General features: G+C 48.9%; 3 protein-coding genes across 5 annotated transcripts; all 3 read right to left on the bottom strand.

Moving 5' to 3' along the window:
• Positions 1-202: 202 nt before the first annotated feature.
• Positions 203-3813, bottom strand: rwdd3 (RWD domain containing 3). The gene is made up of 5 exons (XM_062482421.1): positions 3617-3813; positions 2952-3241; positions 2338-2544; positions 1933-2054; positions 203-991 (listed from the first exon to the last, which is right to left on the bottom strand). The coding sequence occupies exons 1-5, from the start codon at positions 3699-3701 to the stop codon at positions 883-885; spliced, it is 813 nt and encodes a 270-aa protein (XP_062338405.1). The 5' UTR covers positions 3702-3813; the 3' UTR covers positions 203-882.
• A 179-nt stretch (positions 3814-3992) lies between these two features.
• On the bottom strand, positions 3993-6894 carry LOC134037103 (holocytochrome c-type synthase-like). 2 transcript variants are annotated; one of them, XM_062482419.1, is made up of 7 exons: positions 6756-6894; positions 6313-6444; positions 5722-5912; positions 5295-5443; positions 5037-5156; positions 4720-4806; positions 3993-4531 (listed from the first exon to the last, which is right to left on the bottom strand). In XM_062482419.1, the coding sequence occupies exons 2-7, from the start codon at positions 6416-6418 to the stop codon at positions 4336-4338; spliced, it is 849 nt and encodes a 282-aa protein (XP_062338403.1). In that variant the 5' UTR covers positions 6419-6444; positions 6756-6894; the 3' UTR covers positions 3993-4335. The 2 variants fall into 2 exon arrangements, with proteins under 2 accessions (XP_062338403.1, XP_062338404.1); XM_062482420.1 differs by having other exon boundaries at positions 6313-6448; positions 6756-6863.
• Positions 6895-7824: 930 nt separating this feature from the next.
• LOC134037105 (TLC domain-containing protein 4-B-like) lies at positions 7825-14338 on the bottom strand. 2 transcript variants are annotated; one of them, XM_062482424.1, is made up of 8 exons: positions 14257-14338; positions 13390-13463; positions 12062-12225; positions 11769-11858; positions 11212-11270; positions 10973-11067; positions 8991-9064; positions 7825-8903 (listed from the first exon to the last, which is right to left on the bottom strand). In XM_062482424.1, the coding sequence occupies exons 3-8, from the start codon at positions 12214-12216 to the stop codon at positions 8567-8569; spliced, it is 810 nt and encodes a 269-aa protein (XP_062338408.1). In that variant the 5' UTR covers positions 12217-12225; positions 13390-13463; positions 14257-14338; the 3' UTR covers positions 7825-8566. The 2 variants fall into 2 exon arrangements, with proteins under 2 accessions (XP_062338408.1, XP_062338407.1); XM_062482423.1 differs by lacking the exons at positions 13390-13463; positions 14257-14338 and adding an exon at positions 12880-13304.
• Positions 14339-14653: the final 315 nt, after the last annotated feature.

The raw sequence follows: 14653 nt of genomic DNA, 5'->3' as shown, positions 1-14653 counted from the left end.
ACTTTCCTCACAGGAGCCTCATGGAGGAAAAAGCTTTAGAATAGTGACACACGCCATCAGGAAACTCTGAGACACACACATACGTACGCACACACACACTCACTTCTTCCAGACCTGCAGCTCTGACTGGTTGTAACATTATTTACTCTTATCCCTCTGGACACACACACCCATCCAGACACCCCAGACACACACACCCACCCAGACACACACACACACACACCCAGACACACACACACAGACACACACACCCACCCAGACACACCTCCCGGTCTGTTGTCTGGGTCCCAGAGAGAAAGGGTGAGGTGAATGACTGCCATTTCCGCAGTGTAATTAAGAGAATGTGTGTGTGCATGCGTGTGGCGTGTGTGTGTGTGTGCCCTGGGGGAAAGGCCAGGTGTATTTATGTCCAGGACAGGAGATGGTAAAGGTGTTGCCATGGTTTCATTATACCTGCTTCGTCAAACAATCTGACCGCAGTACAGAGGTGGAGTGTGTTTGATTTGAACTCCAGCGTGTCCCCGGTGAACACAGGTCCAGTTCAGCAGAGGAGCAGACCACTGAACCCGCTCTTATGAACGGCAGGTCATGGAGGACTAAACAAACGTGTCAACACCTATTCTCTGTTCCTCGTCCCTGATAACCAAGATGGAGGCTGTGAGACCGTGTTGGCTCAGTGCCATCTAGTGGACAATGAAGAGATGAAATATAAAATGTAAGATTTATATAAACATTTTTATCCAAGTGATTTGGCACGTCTAAGCCAGTGTCCACTGATCAGTCCTACTTCCTTACATCTACTCCATCCACTGTTCCTGTTACTGTGTTCTCACACAGGAAGTGGACAGCTTCTTTCCATGACAGGAAATGATGGGATGGCTTCTACAAGGTTGGAACAAACTCCTGGAACAGTTCCAGTTGTCCAACATCCTCAAACGCATGCCTCATCTGATCCAGGGATGAAAACTCTACGACTTCAAAAGACGACATCCTGTTAGAAAAAGATGGAGGGATGAAATCCAATCAAATCAACTATCTGTTAAGACCCTTTTACAAGCAGTGTCATAGAGGGCTTCACAGAGGACCACTGATCAGCAAGTCTAACCAACCATGCCTCTCAAAGGAGTGAGATGGAGCCTCCGAGAGATGTTTGTGTGGAGGGAGGGAGAGAGAGAGGTAGGGAGAGAGAGAGAGGTAGGGAGATAGAGAGGGAGGCAGGGAGAGAGAGGGAGAGAGACAGAGGGAGAGAGACAGAGGGAGGGAGAGAGAGGGAGGAAGAGGGAGAGAGGTAGGGAGAGAGAGAGAGAGGGAGGAAGGGAGAGAGAGAGGAAGGGAGGGAGATAGGGAGAGAGGGAGAGAGAGGAAGGGAGAGAGAGGGAGGAAGAGAGACAGAGGGAGAGAGAGAGAGAGGGAGGAAGAGGGGTAGGGAGAGAGAGAGAGAGAGAGAGGGAGGAAGGGAGAGAGGGAGGAAGGGAGAGAGAGGGAGGGAGGGAGGGAGGGAGAGAGGAAGGGAGAGAGGGAGGAAGGGAGAGAGAGGGAGGGAGGGAGGGAGGGAGAGAGGAAGGGAGAGAGAGGGAGGAAGGGAGATAGGGAGAGAGAGGGAGGGAGGGAGAGAGAGAGAGGAAGGGAGAGGGAGGGATAGAGAGAGGAAGGGAGAGAGAGGGAGGGAGAGAGAGAGGAAGGGAGAGAGAGGAAGGGAGAGAGGAAGGGAGAGAGAGAGAGAGAGAGAGAGAGAGAGAGAGAGAGAGAGAGAGAGAGAGAGAGAGAGAGAGAGAGAGAGAGAGAGAGAGAGAGGGAGGGAGGAAGGGAGAGAGAGAGAGAGAGGGAGAGAGAGAGAGGAAGGGAGGGAGATAGATTAATAATCTGCCTATGCTTCCTAAACATTGTGTTTAAACCTGTTATGTATTAGAACAGAGTAGTGTAGTTCTTAACTGTTTGGGTTGTTTAGAGGAGGAGGAAGGTTGTTCATAGAGGATCTTCATCATCTTCTCTTTACACCTCTTCCCAGAAGAGTCCACATCCACCTTCACAGTCCTCTGGAGATGGATGTACTCCTACACACACACACACACACACACACACACACACACACACACACACACACACACACACACACACACACACACACACACACACACACACACACACACACACACACACACACACACACACACACACACACACACACACACACACACACGTTTCAGAAAGGGGTAAGAAGCAGACAACCATTAGCACTACCCACACACACACTCGTGCCTTAACCATACACACTCTTGTGTACACACAGACACACTCACGTGAACACACACTCACGTGAGCGCATACACACCTCACCTTGATGTTGGCGTGTGGCCCCTGCAGCAGCACCAGGATGAGAGGCCCCAGGAACAGCCTTCCAACCAACTGCAGCTCAGAGCTCCACCTCCGGATCATCTTCACGTACCTCACCCTGCTCCTCATGTGGTCCACCAGGAGCAGGGCTGTCCAGCCAGCACACTCCTCTCTCCTCCTCTCCTCCTCCTCTCTCGTCTTCATCTCCTCCTAATAATAGTGACATTATGTTATAATTTAGCATCATGTGGTTGATGTAGCAAGGTTGTTTAGATACCCTCCCCCTCTCCGTCTCTCCTCTCTTCCTCCTTCCTCTCTCTCCTACACAGATAGTGTGTGTGTGCGCGTGTGTGTGTATGTGAAAGAGAGGCAGGGAGAGTGTGTGTGTATGTGAAAGAGAGGCAGGGAGAGTGTGTGTGTATGTGAAAGAGAGGCAGGGAGAGTGTGTGTGTGTGTGAAAGAGAGGCAGGGAGAGTGTGTGTGTATGTGAAAGAGAGGCAGGGAGAGTGTGTGTGTATGTGAAAGAGAGGCAGGGAGAGTGTGTGTGTATGTGAAAGAGAGGCAGGGAGAGTGCGTGTGTATGATAGACAGTGTGTGTGTGTGTCCACCTCTCCCACCTGCTGTTCCCCAGACCAGCCTGGGTCCAGACTCAGCTCTGACAGAGTGTCCTGCACCCACCGCACCAGCTCGAGCACCATGGGTTCTGGCGCCAAAACCCCAGCGCGTTGCAACGCCCGCTCTCCCAGCAGCCGGCATTGCTTCCGGGTCAGCTGCTCTGACGACACCGATACCTCTGGAAGGCGCGCGGGGTACCCAGGCGGGAGGTGGAACAGTAGGCGCAGGTAAACACTCTCCCCGGTAGATTTAACAGCCGAGAACTGGATACGGAAGACCGTTCCCTTTTCGTCTGTAACGTCCAGAAGCGTTGAGGATGAAAATTACACTACAGCTTTGATATTAGATATGAGGGTCAAATGTTGAACATTTCCATGGAAATGTTCAACATTTTTCTCCGTTGTGATTACATTGATAGCAGAACGTTTGTCCTCCCTACCTAAAGCTTAAATGAATACAGTATAGAACCGTGTTTGGACGTGGTCACACAATAAACATGAACGCCTCTTCCTTTTTTAATTTGATATGGGAAAAGGGCCGCTAGCCAGATTTCGTAATAGGGAATCTGTCTTGAGGCTTTTTTTTAACACTTTATATTTACACCGGTAGAAATGTGTGGCTACCCAACGTTAGTTTGGGTAAAAACTCAACAGAACCTTTACGCTACCTGAATCTTCCAGCACCTCGAACTCGTCCTTGTCGCAGTATATTGCGGACAGCGCAGCTATTTCATCCAGAACCGCTTCAGACATCGCTAACTGCAGACATCCGACAACCAGCCGGGTAACCTAATGGATGTCCAAGACTCCCAATGCCTGTCATCTTCTCACTGGAACTTTTTCCCTTTTTAGGTGCGCAGTGTTTACATGTCCGTGGTGCTCTGTGCAACGGACCTTAGTTCCGCTACGTGCACAGTTTGCAGACCACTTATAAATGTAGTGCGGTTGCCGGTTACTTCGTTTTCTCGGCGTGGGCTACTACGTTTTGTGCAGTATAACAATTGGAAATATTGTTTCTTCACAGTCATAGAAAACGGACTCAACCAAGTAAATAAATATTGTATTGGCAGAAGAAATATCAGTTCACACACACACACAAACACACACAGAACTTGGGAATGATAAACTATAACCTGCATTCTAAGAGCACAATAACCGTAAATGTGGATGACAATCAAACTGCCGGATACCCTTCTCAGCACAGAGCAAAAAGTTCTGTTGAGGCGACCGTAGCATTCAACCTTAACACAACACTCCCAAACATAACACCAAATACAATCAAGACACTTATTTTACAAGCCAACAGCACACAGTGCCGTTTAATATCTGGATGAACTAGCAGTAGCTCAGCAGAAGTATACGATGAATGGGTGCCCAGGTTGTGGTCTCAGTGTGTCCACCTCCACCACGCAACCCTCATGCGGTCCCAGACGGCACCAAGCGAGTCGAAGGCGGGTCGGACGTCCAGGACCGTGTCGTTCTGACGGTTCACCTCCGTACCGTCGTAGTAGTCGATGACGTAGCGGACCTCATGACCGCAGCGGTCTACGATCCAGTCGTGCCGGTCAAACGGAAGACCGTACCTGGGGGACAGAGGCAAGTGAGTCGGCAAGAAACAAACTTTATAAAAGTACTTTTCAATACTTTTTATGAAGTGAGTTGTGGTTTGTGAAAAGCTTCAAAAGAAAGGATTTTTCAAATGACCACCAAAACCTAAACCATCACTTCCATAGGCAGGATATTAGCTACATCCTCTCCCTCCCCCACTTACCCTATCCAACTCCGGAAGATAGCTCTGGGGGTGAACTCCTTTGCTTTACCCCCAAAGCGGATCAGGGTGGGGCCGCAGGGACAGTCTCTGGAAGAGGCAACGACAGAACGGTGGATCAGAACACGTGGAACCCTCAGTCGGAACTCACTGACGGAACACTCCATTGGAACACTCCATCGGAACACTCACTAGTACGAGCGCTCCCTTCAAACTTCCACACCAGCTTACACTGGGCTGGACAAGACACTCATGATGCAGAGGCCTAGGCAGGGGACTGAGGTAGGACAGGTTGAAGGTCGGGGGTCAGGGGTACTGACCTCTTGTGGAGGGCCTCCCATTTGAGGATCTCCTGCCAGGCCTGTTCGTTGTTCCTGTTGTGGATCTTGATGATGTTGGACATGTCTTTCTGCCCCAGGTCATCCTCTTTCCAGCGCCACCTGGTGGATCAGGGGGAAACTGTACATTATAATAATGTTACACAGGTTCTTTATAATGATGTGTATCCTGTATCTGGTTTGGGATTGGTCAACCCCAAACCCTTCTTTCCATTCCTGGCAAGTGATTGGCTGACGTACCCCTTTCGGAGCATGGCGTTCCAGAACATCTGCTCGGAGGGGTAGACCCAGTTCTGCTCTGACCCCGCCCTCGGAATCTGAGACTCCTCCCTATTCACTGACAGGGAGAAGGGCTGTCCAGGAGCAGGCTGCTGATTGGGTGGAGGCATCTGGGGAAGCAGGAGATGCTGGTCAATATTATATTGCTCATTTAGTCATGCGAAAATTACTATGTTAGCATTGTTGAGTGACACTTTTATCCAAAGTGACGTACAGGAAAGGTATAAACCTGATAATATCAATGTTTTTAATGATCACAGATGACATCTTGGGATCTAACTCTGCGCATTTGGTGTGACTAATGTCCTGTGAGGTGATTGGTGGTATAAATAGTGTCCTGTGAGGTGATTGGCGGTATAACTAGTGTCCTGTAAGGTGATTGGTTTACCATGTTGGAAGGATCAATGTCCGACACTTTAAACTTGTCTCTGTTGGCTGCCTTCATGGGGCACTCCACAAACTCATACGCCCTCTCCTGGTGGGCTGGGGGGGCCGAGGGGGGGGCGGGGGCCAAGGGGGCGGCGGGGGTCTCGGCCGGCACAGAGGGTTGGTGCATGGGACACCCTGATGGAGGGGCACCTGGGACAGGAGGAGGATGGAAGTCAACATGTCAACGCTGGAATAGAATCTAGAACAACAGCTGGGGTTCTAGAACATTAGTCAAGTTCTAGAACGGCAGGGTTCTATTGAGAACAGCTTATGTTCTAGAAGACAATACATACATACAGTAGTGTTCTCTTGAACAACAGTAAGGTTCTGGAACAACAGTTTATATTCTGGAACAACAGAAATGTTCTAGTAGTCAGTTGATTTCTCAGGTCACTGTTCTCACACAGAGCTATGATTCCGGTTTATCCGAAGGTTTCTATGAATCAGTGCTGGGAGGAGGAAAGGAGAGCGATAGGTTTAAAGGTAAGAAAAAGACGAGAGGTAAGGAGGAGGGGGAGCGGAGGAGGAGAAGGCGAGGAAGCAGTCTTACTGGGTTTGGGATTCTGGTGCATGGGGCATCCTTGCGGCGGTGCTGCTCCGGGTGGACACATCGCGAAATCCTCCGCCTTCACCGTGGGACCGGACAATGTAGCCATAACGCCGCCCTAACTGCGATCCACACCTAACTCAAATCAAACGATACACAAGTACGGATTCATTCGATGCTTGTAAAAATTGGACATTTAATGTATCTTGGTTGAAATAATGATAACCGTCCAATGAAGTCAGGATTATAATGTTAACTTTCCTCAACCGGTCTCGGAGTACAGACCAAGGGCAATACAGAGCTAGCGAGCAGGCTAGCTAAAAAGCAATTGTATAATGCTCTCTAGATATGCAATACACGTCCACTCGTCAACTGTCCGTTAAGGTTGAAAGCTTCATAAGAATATGTTTACAGCGAAGGGCAAGCTCTATATAAAAACCACTCACCTCTCTATGCGCTCCCAGAAGGACTAACGTCTTGGAAGTTAGGAAACACGCTACCCACAGTGCTTTGCGGAAACGCGTCTAGTAACGTCGAAGTGCTCCTCTGACGACATCCCCACCATTTCACACCAGACCAAAACACTGGCCAATATGGCAGTTTTAATTTTTAAAATACAGAAGCAAAAAATTATGAATTCTTCCCCCTCTTGTATATGTTTTTTTATTGTGAATTTGATTGCTATATATCTTCACTAAAAATACAATATATTAATCCCCAGTTACAGTGTAATAGCAATGGTACACTGTCGCTGAGACAGCCGCTGATATTTCTTTCAAACAAAACACATGTAAACACAGACAAATAAATAGCCACATGTTTATTTAAAACGGGTCTGCTTTAATAAACATTAAAGCATCACTTTATTTATAGACAGCATAATTTCTAAAAACATATTTAACAAAAACAGTAATTTCTTTCATTAAAGCCGGATTTTCACAGAGGTTCCTCGCTGCACTTCCTTATTTCCCTGTAGATGCTGCAGTAGTCAAGCAGCATCAGAATCACTGTGGCTGTGAGTTATTATGTGTTGAGGTGTGTGTGATGTGTGTGTGTGTGTGTGTGTGTATTGAGGTGTGTGTGTGTGGGGGGGGGGTCATGATGGGGTAGTATCCCTGTAGATGCTGCAGTAAAAGTCAAGCAGAATCACCTCAAAGTCACTACGTGAATTATTATGTGTGTTAAGGTGTGTGTATATATTGAGGTGTGTTTATGTGGGGGGGAGGGTTCTGGTGTGGAAAGCTGAGTTACAATCAGGATGAGGTGTCTGTCTGGTGAGGAGTGGTGAGGTGGGAGGGTGGGGGTCGGGGCCTGGGTGTGGTGAGGAGTGGTGAGGTGGGAGGGTGGGGGTCGGGGCCTGGGTCTGGTGAGGTGGGAGGGTGGGGGTCGGGGCCTGGGTCTGGTGAGGAGTGGTGAGGTGGGAGGGTTAGGGTCAGGGCCTGGGTGTGGTGAGGAGTGGTGAGGTGGGAGGGTGGGGGTCGGGGCCTGGGTGTGGTGAGGAGTGGTGAGGTGGGAGGGTGGGGGTCGGGGCCTGGGTGTGGTGAGGAGTGGTGAGGTGGGAGGGTGGGGGTCAGGGCCTGGGTGTGGTGAGGTGGGAGGGTGGGGGTCGGGGCCTGGGTGTGGTGAGGAGTGGTGAGGTGGGAGGGTGGGGGTCGGGGCCTGGGTGTGGTGAGGAGTGGTGAGGTGGGAGGGTGGGGGTCGGGGCCTGGGTGTGGTGAAGAGTGGTGAGGTGGGAGGGTGGGGGTCGGGGCCTGGGTGTGGTGAGGAGTGGTGAGGTGGGAGGGTGGGGGTCGGTGCCTGGGTGTGGTGAGGAGTGGTGAGGTGGGAGGGTGGGGGTCGGGGCCTGGGTGTGGTGAGGAGTGGTGAGGTGGGAGGGTGGGGGTCGGGGCCTGGGTGTGGTGAAGAGTGGTGCGTTACCAAGCGTTGAGGTGGGTGGCTGGTTGTGTTAAGAACACTTCCATTGTCGCAGGGAAAACTACATCAGTCCATGATGTATGTGCTACAGAAGGTCACTTCAGGGAATACAGACTTGAGCAACACATACCTATACACACATATATATATATATACACACACACTCTCGCACACACACACCTATCCGCATACACACACACACATCCACGAACACACAAGTGAACGAACACACACACAGACGACAAGGAGTCCAGCAGAAAGTCCAAATGAGCAAGGAGCCGAGCTCTCCTCACTCTTCTGTTGTCTGTTCATCCCTCCGTCCCTCCTCCTCTCCTCCCTAGGCTTAGTCGCTCCTCCCCTCCCTCACCGCCACCCTTCCTTTCGGCAGTTTCTCCGGCGACTGTTTACTGATGGACTTTAGGACCCTGAGGCACCCGCGTGCCATCTTGTGCATCCACAGCAGGTTCATGACGTCCAGGCAGAGGGAGGGGCCTATCCAGGCGGCCCGCCCCCCCGGGGTCACACGGTAGTAGGCCTCTGAGCCAATCACAGCCCACATGCGGCTGTAGTAGAAGGGCATGACAGCCACGCGGACCAGGAAGAAGGTTAGGGTCATAGCCAGGCCATTGATCATGTTGGGTGTGGAGGACTTGGCGTAGCCCAGCACCTCAAAGAACCAGCTGAGGGCAGAGAGAGAGGGGGCTGTTTACACAGGGGGGCGTTGTATGCGTGTTTGTGTGTGTGCCTGTGTCCCAGTGACCACCTACCGCTGGTTGACGCACGGTGTGGAGAACTCAGCCAGCAGGCGGAAGTTAGCAAAGTACGGCAGCATGCCCTCCCCCTAGTGGACAAACACAGCACCACACAGGAAGTCACTCCACAGAACAGGAAGTAGAATTTGCGCTGTTTCACTGTCTGTTGGTAGACCTGAGGACAACGCTTTACAAACACCTGTGATAACAACACCTGTGATGACAACACCTGTGATAACAACACCTGTGATAACAACACCTGTGATAACAACACCTGTGATAACAACACCTGTGATAACAACACCTGTGATGACAACACCTGTGATGACAACACCTGTGATAACAACACCTGTGATGACAACACCTGTGATAACAACACCTGTGATAACAACACCTGTGATAACAACACCTGTGATAACAACACCTGTGATAACAACACCTGTGATAACAACACCTGTGATAACAACACCTGCGATAACAACACCTGTGATAACAACACCTGCGATAACAACACCTGCGATAACAACAGTGTATGAACTGTTATTACACTTCATTAGGGTTTAGCGGTACCAGTTTTTCCATGTGAAACTTGGTTTAACATTCATAGGGACAAACTAGAGGCTGTGATCTCACGGACGGGGTGGGGTTCATTGAGCACAGAAGGTGAAAGGATGTGTGTTGGTGCATGCTAATATTGTAGAATGTGTTCCAATGCACTTGAAAATTCTAGAATGTGTGAGCAGTCATGTGAGGTGATACGTTCTAGAATGTGCATGTGAGTGACTGCAGGTTTATGTTAGAACGTGTGTGTGTGTGCGTGGAGGTCACACACACGTGTGTAGGATGTGTGTGTCGCTACAGGACTATGTCCAGGAGACAGAACACTGGTTCCTCTAGATACTGGTAAGTCCATACTGTAACTAGGCAACATACAGCTTTATGTTACGCAGAAGAATCGGCAGACCTGATTGGAGGAGAGCTGGAGAGCTCGGCCAATGAAAACACTGTTTTCATTGTGGACTGTGTACGTATTAGTACCCAGAGCAGCATGTTCCAGAACAGGCCATCCCTCTAGATTCTATCCCCTTGTTCAGCCTTCATCGTCCACAGGTGGAGGTGTGGAGACCAGCTAGGAGGACCAGCTAGGAGGACCAGCTAGGAGGACCTGCTAGGAGGACCAGCTAGTAGGACCAGCTAGGAGGACCTGCTAGGAGGACCAGCTAGGAGGACCAGCTAGGAGGACCAGCTAGGAGGACCAGCTAGGAGGACCTGCTAGGAGGACCAGCTAGGAGGACCAGCTAGGAGGACCTGCTAGGAGGACCAGCTAGGAGGACCAGCTAGGAGGACCAGCTAGGAGGACCAGCTAGGAGGACCAGCTAGGAGGACCTGCTAGGAGGACCAGCTAGGAGGACCAGCTAGGAGGACCAGCTAGGAGGACCAGCTAGGAGGACCTGCTAGGAGGACCAGCTAGGAGGACCAGCTAGGAGGACCAGCTAGGAGGACCAGCTAGGAGGACCAGCTAGGAGGACCAGCTAGGAGGACCAGCTAGTAGGACCAGCTAGGAGGACCAGCTAGGAGGACCAGCTAGGAGGACCTGCTAGGAGGACCAGCTAGGAGGACCAGCTAGGAGGACCAGCTAGGAGGACCAGCTAGGAGGACCAGCTAGGAGGACCAGCTAGGACGATCACCTGTACAGACGCTGCTCTGTTCTCACTTCATTTAGCCTTTCTAGTTCACAGTTCAAGCTATTTACACTAAATATGTTGTTTGCTTGTCAGGAAACCCACCTGTTTAGTTAGTAAGTGCTAATTTTGTAGCTCACTGCAGATTAAGGTAGGAATAGGACAAGGCCAAGGATATAGGATCTATGGGTGGGAATGGGACAAGGCCTATAGTGAAGGATCTAGGGTGTAGGTCCCAGGTGTTGGAACGGGACAAGGCCTAGGTCTCCCTCCTCCAGGTCTGCAGGTCCCACCGCTCCACAGTAGGGAACTCACCAGTACATAGTAGCAAGCAAACAGCGCCGCCAAGTGGTGAACTATGAAATAGGCGTCTCCTATGGCCCTCCAATAGAAACAGAGCAGCAGCATATCTGTAACACAGAACACACACTCAGCAAGGCTGACTACACACACACACACACACCGAACTGGCAGGCAGGAAGTCTGACAGATAGACTGACAGATAGACAGACATACAGACAGTCAGACAGTCTGACAGAGGCACACACACACACCTGATGCCAGGTAGCCTGTTGTTATGGCGACGTTGATCCTGACCAGCGTTGGGTCTCCCCTGTGAGACAGGTCACAACAAACATCTGGTTGCTATAGTAACATGCTGGTATAGTAACACATTCCTAACAACACCACCTTCAAAACAAAAACACTATGTTCTATGTGGCGGGTGTTGCCTCTAAGAACATGGAAATACAAATGACCACCAGACCTTAAGTCAACCGATGTACATATAAGTTGAAATAAGCACAGTAGACCAACTTCGTAAGAGTGCTGTAACACGTGTTATAGATGTGTATTGGAATAAACCTTGTTTGCACATCAGTAGAGTTAGTGCATAACAGGTCATAGTGTATAACAGGTCATAGTGTAAACAGGTGTTATAACAGATCAAAGTGTAACCATATGTTATAACAGGTCATAGTGTATAACAGGTGTTTTAACAGGTCGTAATGTAAACAGGTGCTATAACAGGTCTTAGTGTAAACAGATGTTATAACAGGTCGTAGTGTAAACATGTTATAACAGGTCGTAGTGTCCAGGTCTGGGGCCTCACCAGACTGGGTCTGCGTTGACAGCGTCATCAAACTGCAGGATGTAGAGGCAGAAGAGGCCCACTATCAGAGCATGAAGCGTGGACACCGTCCTGCAGGAGACACACACACACTGTGAAGTAGGCTTTCAGACGACATGACAGCAAAGAGTCATTTGAGTCAGTGGGTATAATTTCAGGTCTGATCTAAAGCAGTACTTCCTGGTCTAACAGGTGTGGAGGAAAATTACGAGAGGCGGGGTGAGAAAAGGTGAGTCTAGGTAGGAGGGTTGAGGAGAGGTGTGTGTGTGTGTTACCTGGAGTTCCACTCCACTGAGTTAGTGGACCTGAGACTGACATAGCGAGGGCACAGTCTGGCTGACAACCACGGGCTGGCACTGTGGAACAGCCATTGGAAACACAGCAAACTGACCAATGAGATGGCCAGCACCTGCAGACTGAAGGGCTCCATGGCCAATCACTGTGAGGCGAGAGGCAGTGGGCGGGAGGGTGAGGGGAGAGACAGAGACAGAAAGAAAGAGAGGGAAGTAGATAAAGTGCAAGAAAGAAACACAGAAAGAGAAAATGAGGACATACACAAGAGAGAAAAAAATGTTCCTACCTTTTGCAACATGATGAAGTATTTGCATAATAAGTCATATCTGATGGTTCTGTAAAAGTGACTCAGGGCTCCTTCACTGCTAAGCAACTTCCTCCATACTGTGAGCAGGTGTGTGTGTGTGTGAGTGTGTGTGTATGTCAGTGTGTGTGTTTCTTTCATTGGACATTTCATTTTGCCTCCAAGAAATAAAGTATGAGTCTATCGTGCTAAGAATATAATTCTCAGAGCTGTGCAGCAGGCTGTGTGTGTGTGTGTGTGTGTGTGTGTGTGTGTGTGTGTGTGTGTGTGTGTGCATGTGGACCCCCAGTGACATTTGTAGAGAGCGAACACCCCTGCCTCTGTTAACCTGTTACAACCCAGGTCACATTCTCTCTCTCTCTCACACACACACACACACACACACACACAAACACATAAAAAATCTAAGGCTGGTATCAACATGTCGACCATTCTGAGCAACACAACTTCACAATGCAGACGAACTGTATCAAATTCAAAGAAGCGGGTACTTACATTCAAATTTGCTATCCCTTCAATGCTTATGCAAAACCAACTCTCATATTGCGATTTAGTGGCAACTAGCAGTCTCTAACGAGGACTCACAACCAACGCGCAATCAGTACCCAGTCCGCGGCCCGGTTAACCTTGCAGACATCCCCGGTTATTACGGAAGCGGGACTAATGTGACAACAACGTTTCAAGGCAAGTCGGCAACGGCAGCATGGGATAAATATACACCCGCCGTTTCGAAACATTTGGCTGGCTGTGATTTACAGAGGAACGGTCGCACACATATGCAATGGCTACCAACTGACACCGTTCGTATTGCGTAAAGTCTTCCGTTCGTTAGTTACCGCGATGTTACAGTCGTGTTGTTACGGTAGCAAAGAATGGAGGCTAGCTAGCCAACGTCCTCTACCCCATCTACTCTGAAAGCTCGCTACAATCTCTGTCTAAATATAGACATCTGAAAATAACACCGCGTTTCCAAACGAGACGGCGATGACGCTAATGTCATCTTACCTTGTTTTTCACAGACCCCAGGAGGCGACCATTCTCATCGAACTTTAAACCTTACGAAGTCAGGTCCATATTTGCTTCAAAAAAAAAAAAAAAGATTTATTTTCGAAAAATGAAAGAGAGGCGGATGCAGAGGTTGCCTTCTGTTTCCTGGAAATGGTCTCCTCAGCCTTGCTAAGGCAACGAATTCATAATTGATTTTATCCTGATGGGGGAGGTACTCCGAGCATTTCATCAGCTGTCGATCCACACACACTTTCTCTCTGTCTAAATGTGTGTGAACCGGTTCCGCCCGAGAACGAGCTTGGAGTGTGTTTGAAAGAGAGAGAGAGAGACAGAGAGAGAGAGAGAGAGAGAGAGAGAGAGAGAGAGAGAGAGAGAGAGAGAGATAGAAGAAAGGCATGTAGCTAAACTAGCTAAACCGAAAGAGGGGCGTAAGTAGCTAGTATGACGACCATAACTGTACACATCGATACTGTGACCTATAGTAACCCCTACAGTAACGCTACCTCAATGGTGCTAGCTAGCTAGCAAGTGGATTTCCTGGTGGCCTCCACGTTCAAAATTGTATTAAAACAAGTCTTAAACCTGAAATTATACAACTCTTTTCCAAAGACAACTGTTTTAAGTAGTTTTGTTATAGGATCCCACTTGGTTGTGTTTAATGTATACTTAAATGTTTTTTAATTGTTATTACCTCCTGATTGTAGCGTCAATTTGCTGTGTCCATAGAATAATAAAAAAGAAAAGAATTGCACCTAAACATAACACAAATACTAAAAGCACACAGAATAGATATTACGAAGGTGAAGTGCGTCATAAACAAAACAACACACAAACAGGATGTTTATTTTGTGTTCCAGTACTCACCTGATCTGGCTGCCTGTCCTCCCAGTCACCCAGCTGGCAACCAGTCAGACCAGTGAAGGACATGCTCAACCAGTCAGACCAACAACCCAGATAGCATAAAGCGAATGCTAGAAACTACTGTGCACAAGTGAAATCACTGTGGTTTAGTCATTCATGAGGCCTTTGTCCTTATCTGTGGGCTTCTGTGAAACCCGTATGACATTGCTTCTAAAACAACAACAAAAACAAAGTGACAAACAATAAAGTTTTGTTGTAACATTTTTACTGTGTAATTTGTACATCAACAACATAGATCTACTGTAGCCTACTTATGCAAAATATATAAAATAACTTACACTGTTTAGCTACTATAAAACAATGCATTACCATACTAAAATAATACTGTACTGTTTCAGAT

This window comes from Osmerus eperlanus, chromosome 16, assembly GCF_963692335.1.
Source record: "Osmerus eperlanus chromosome 16, fOsmEpe2.1, whole genome shotgun sequence".
Taxonomy (NCBI): Eukaryota; Metazoa; Chordata; class Actinopteri; order Osmeriformes; family Osmeridae; genus Osmerus; species Osmerus eperlanus.
The sequence above is the reverse complement of the archived record's forward strand: the minus strand, read 5'-3'. Positions and strand labels throughout refer to the sequence as shown.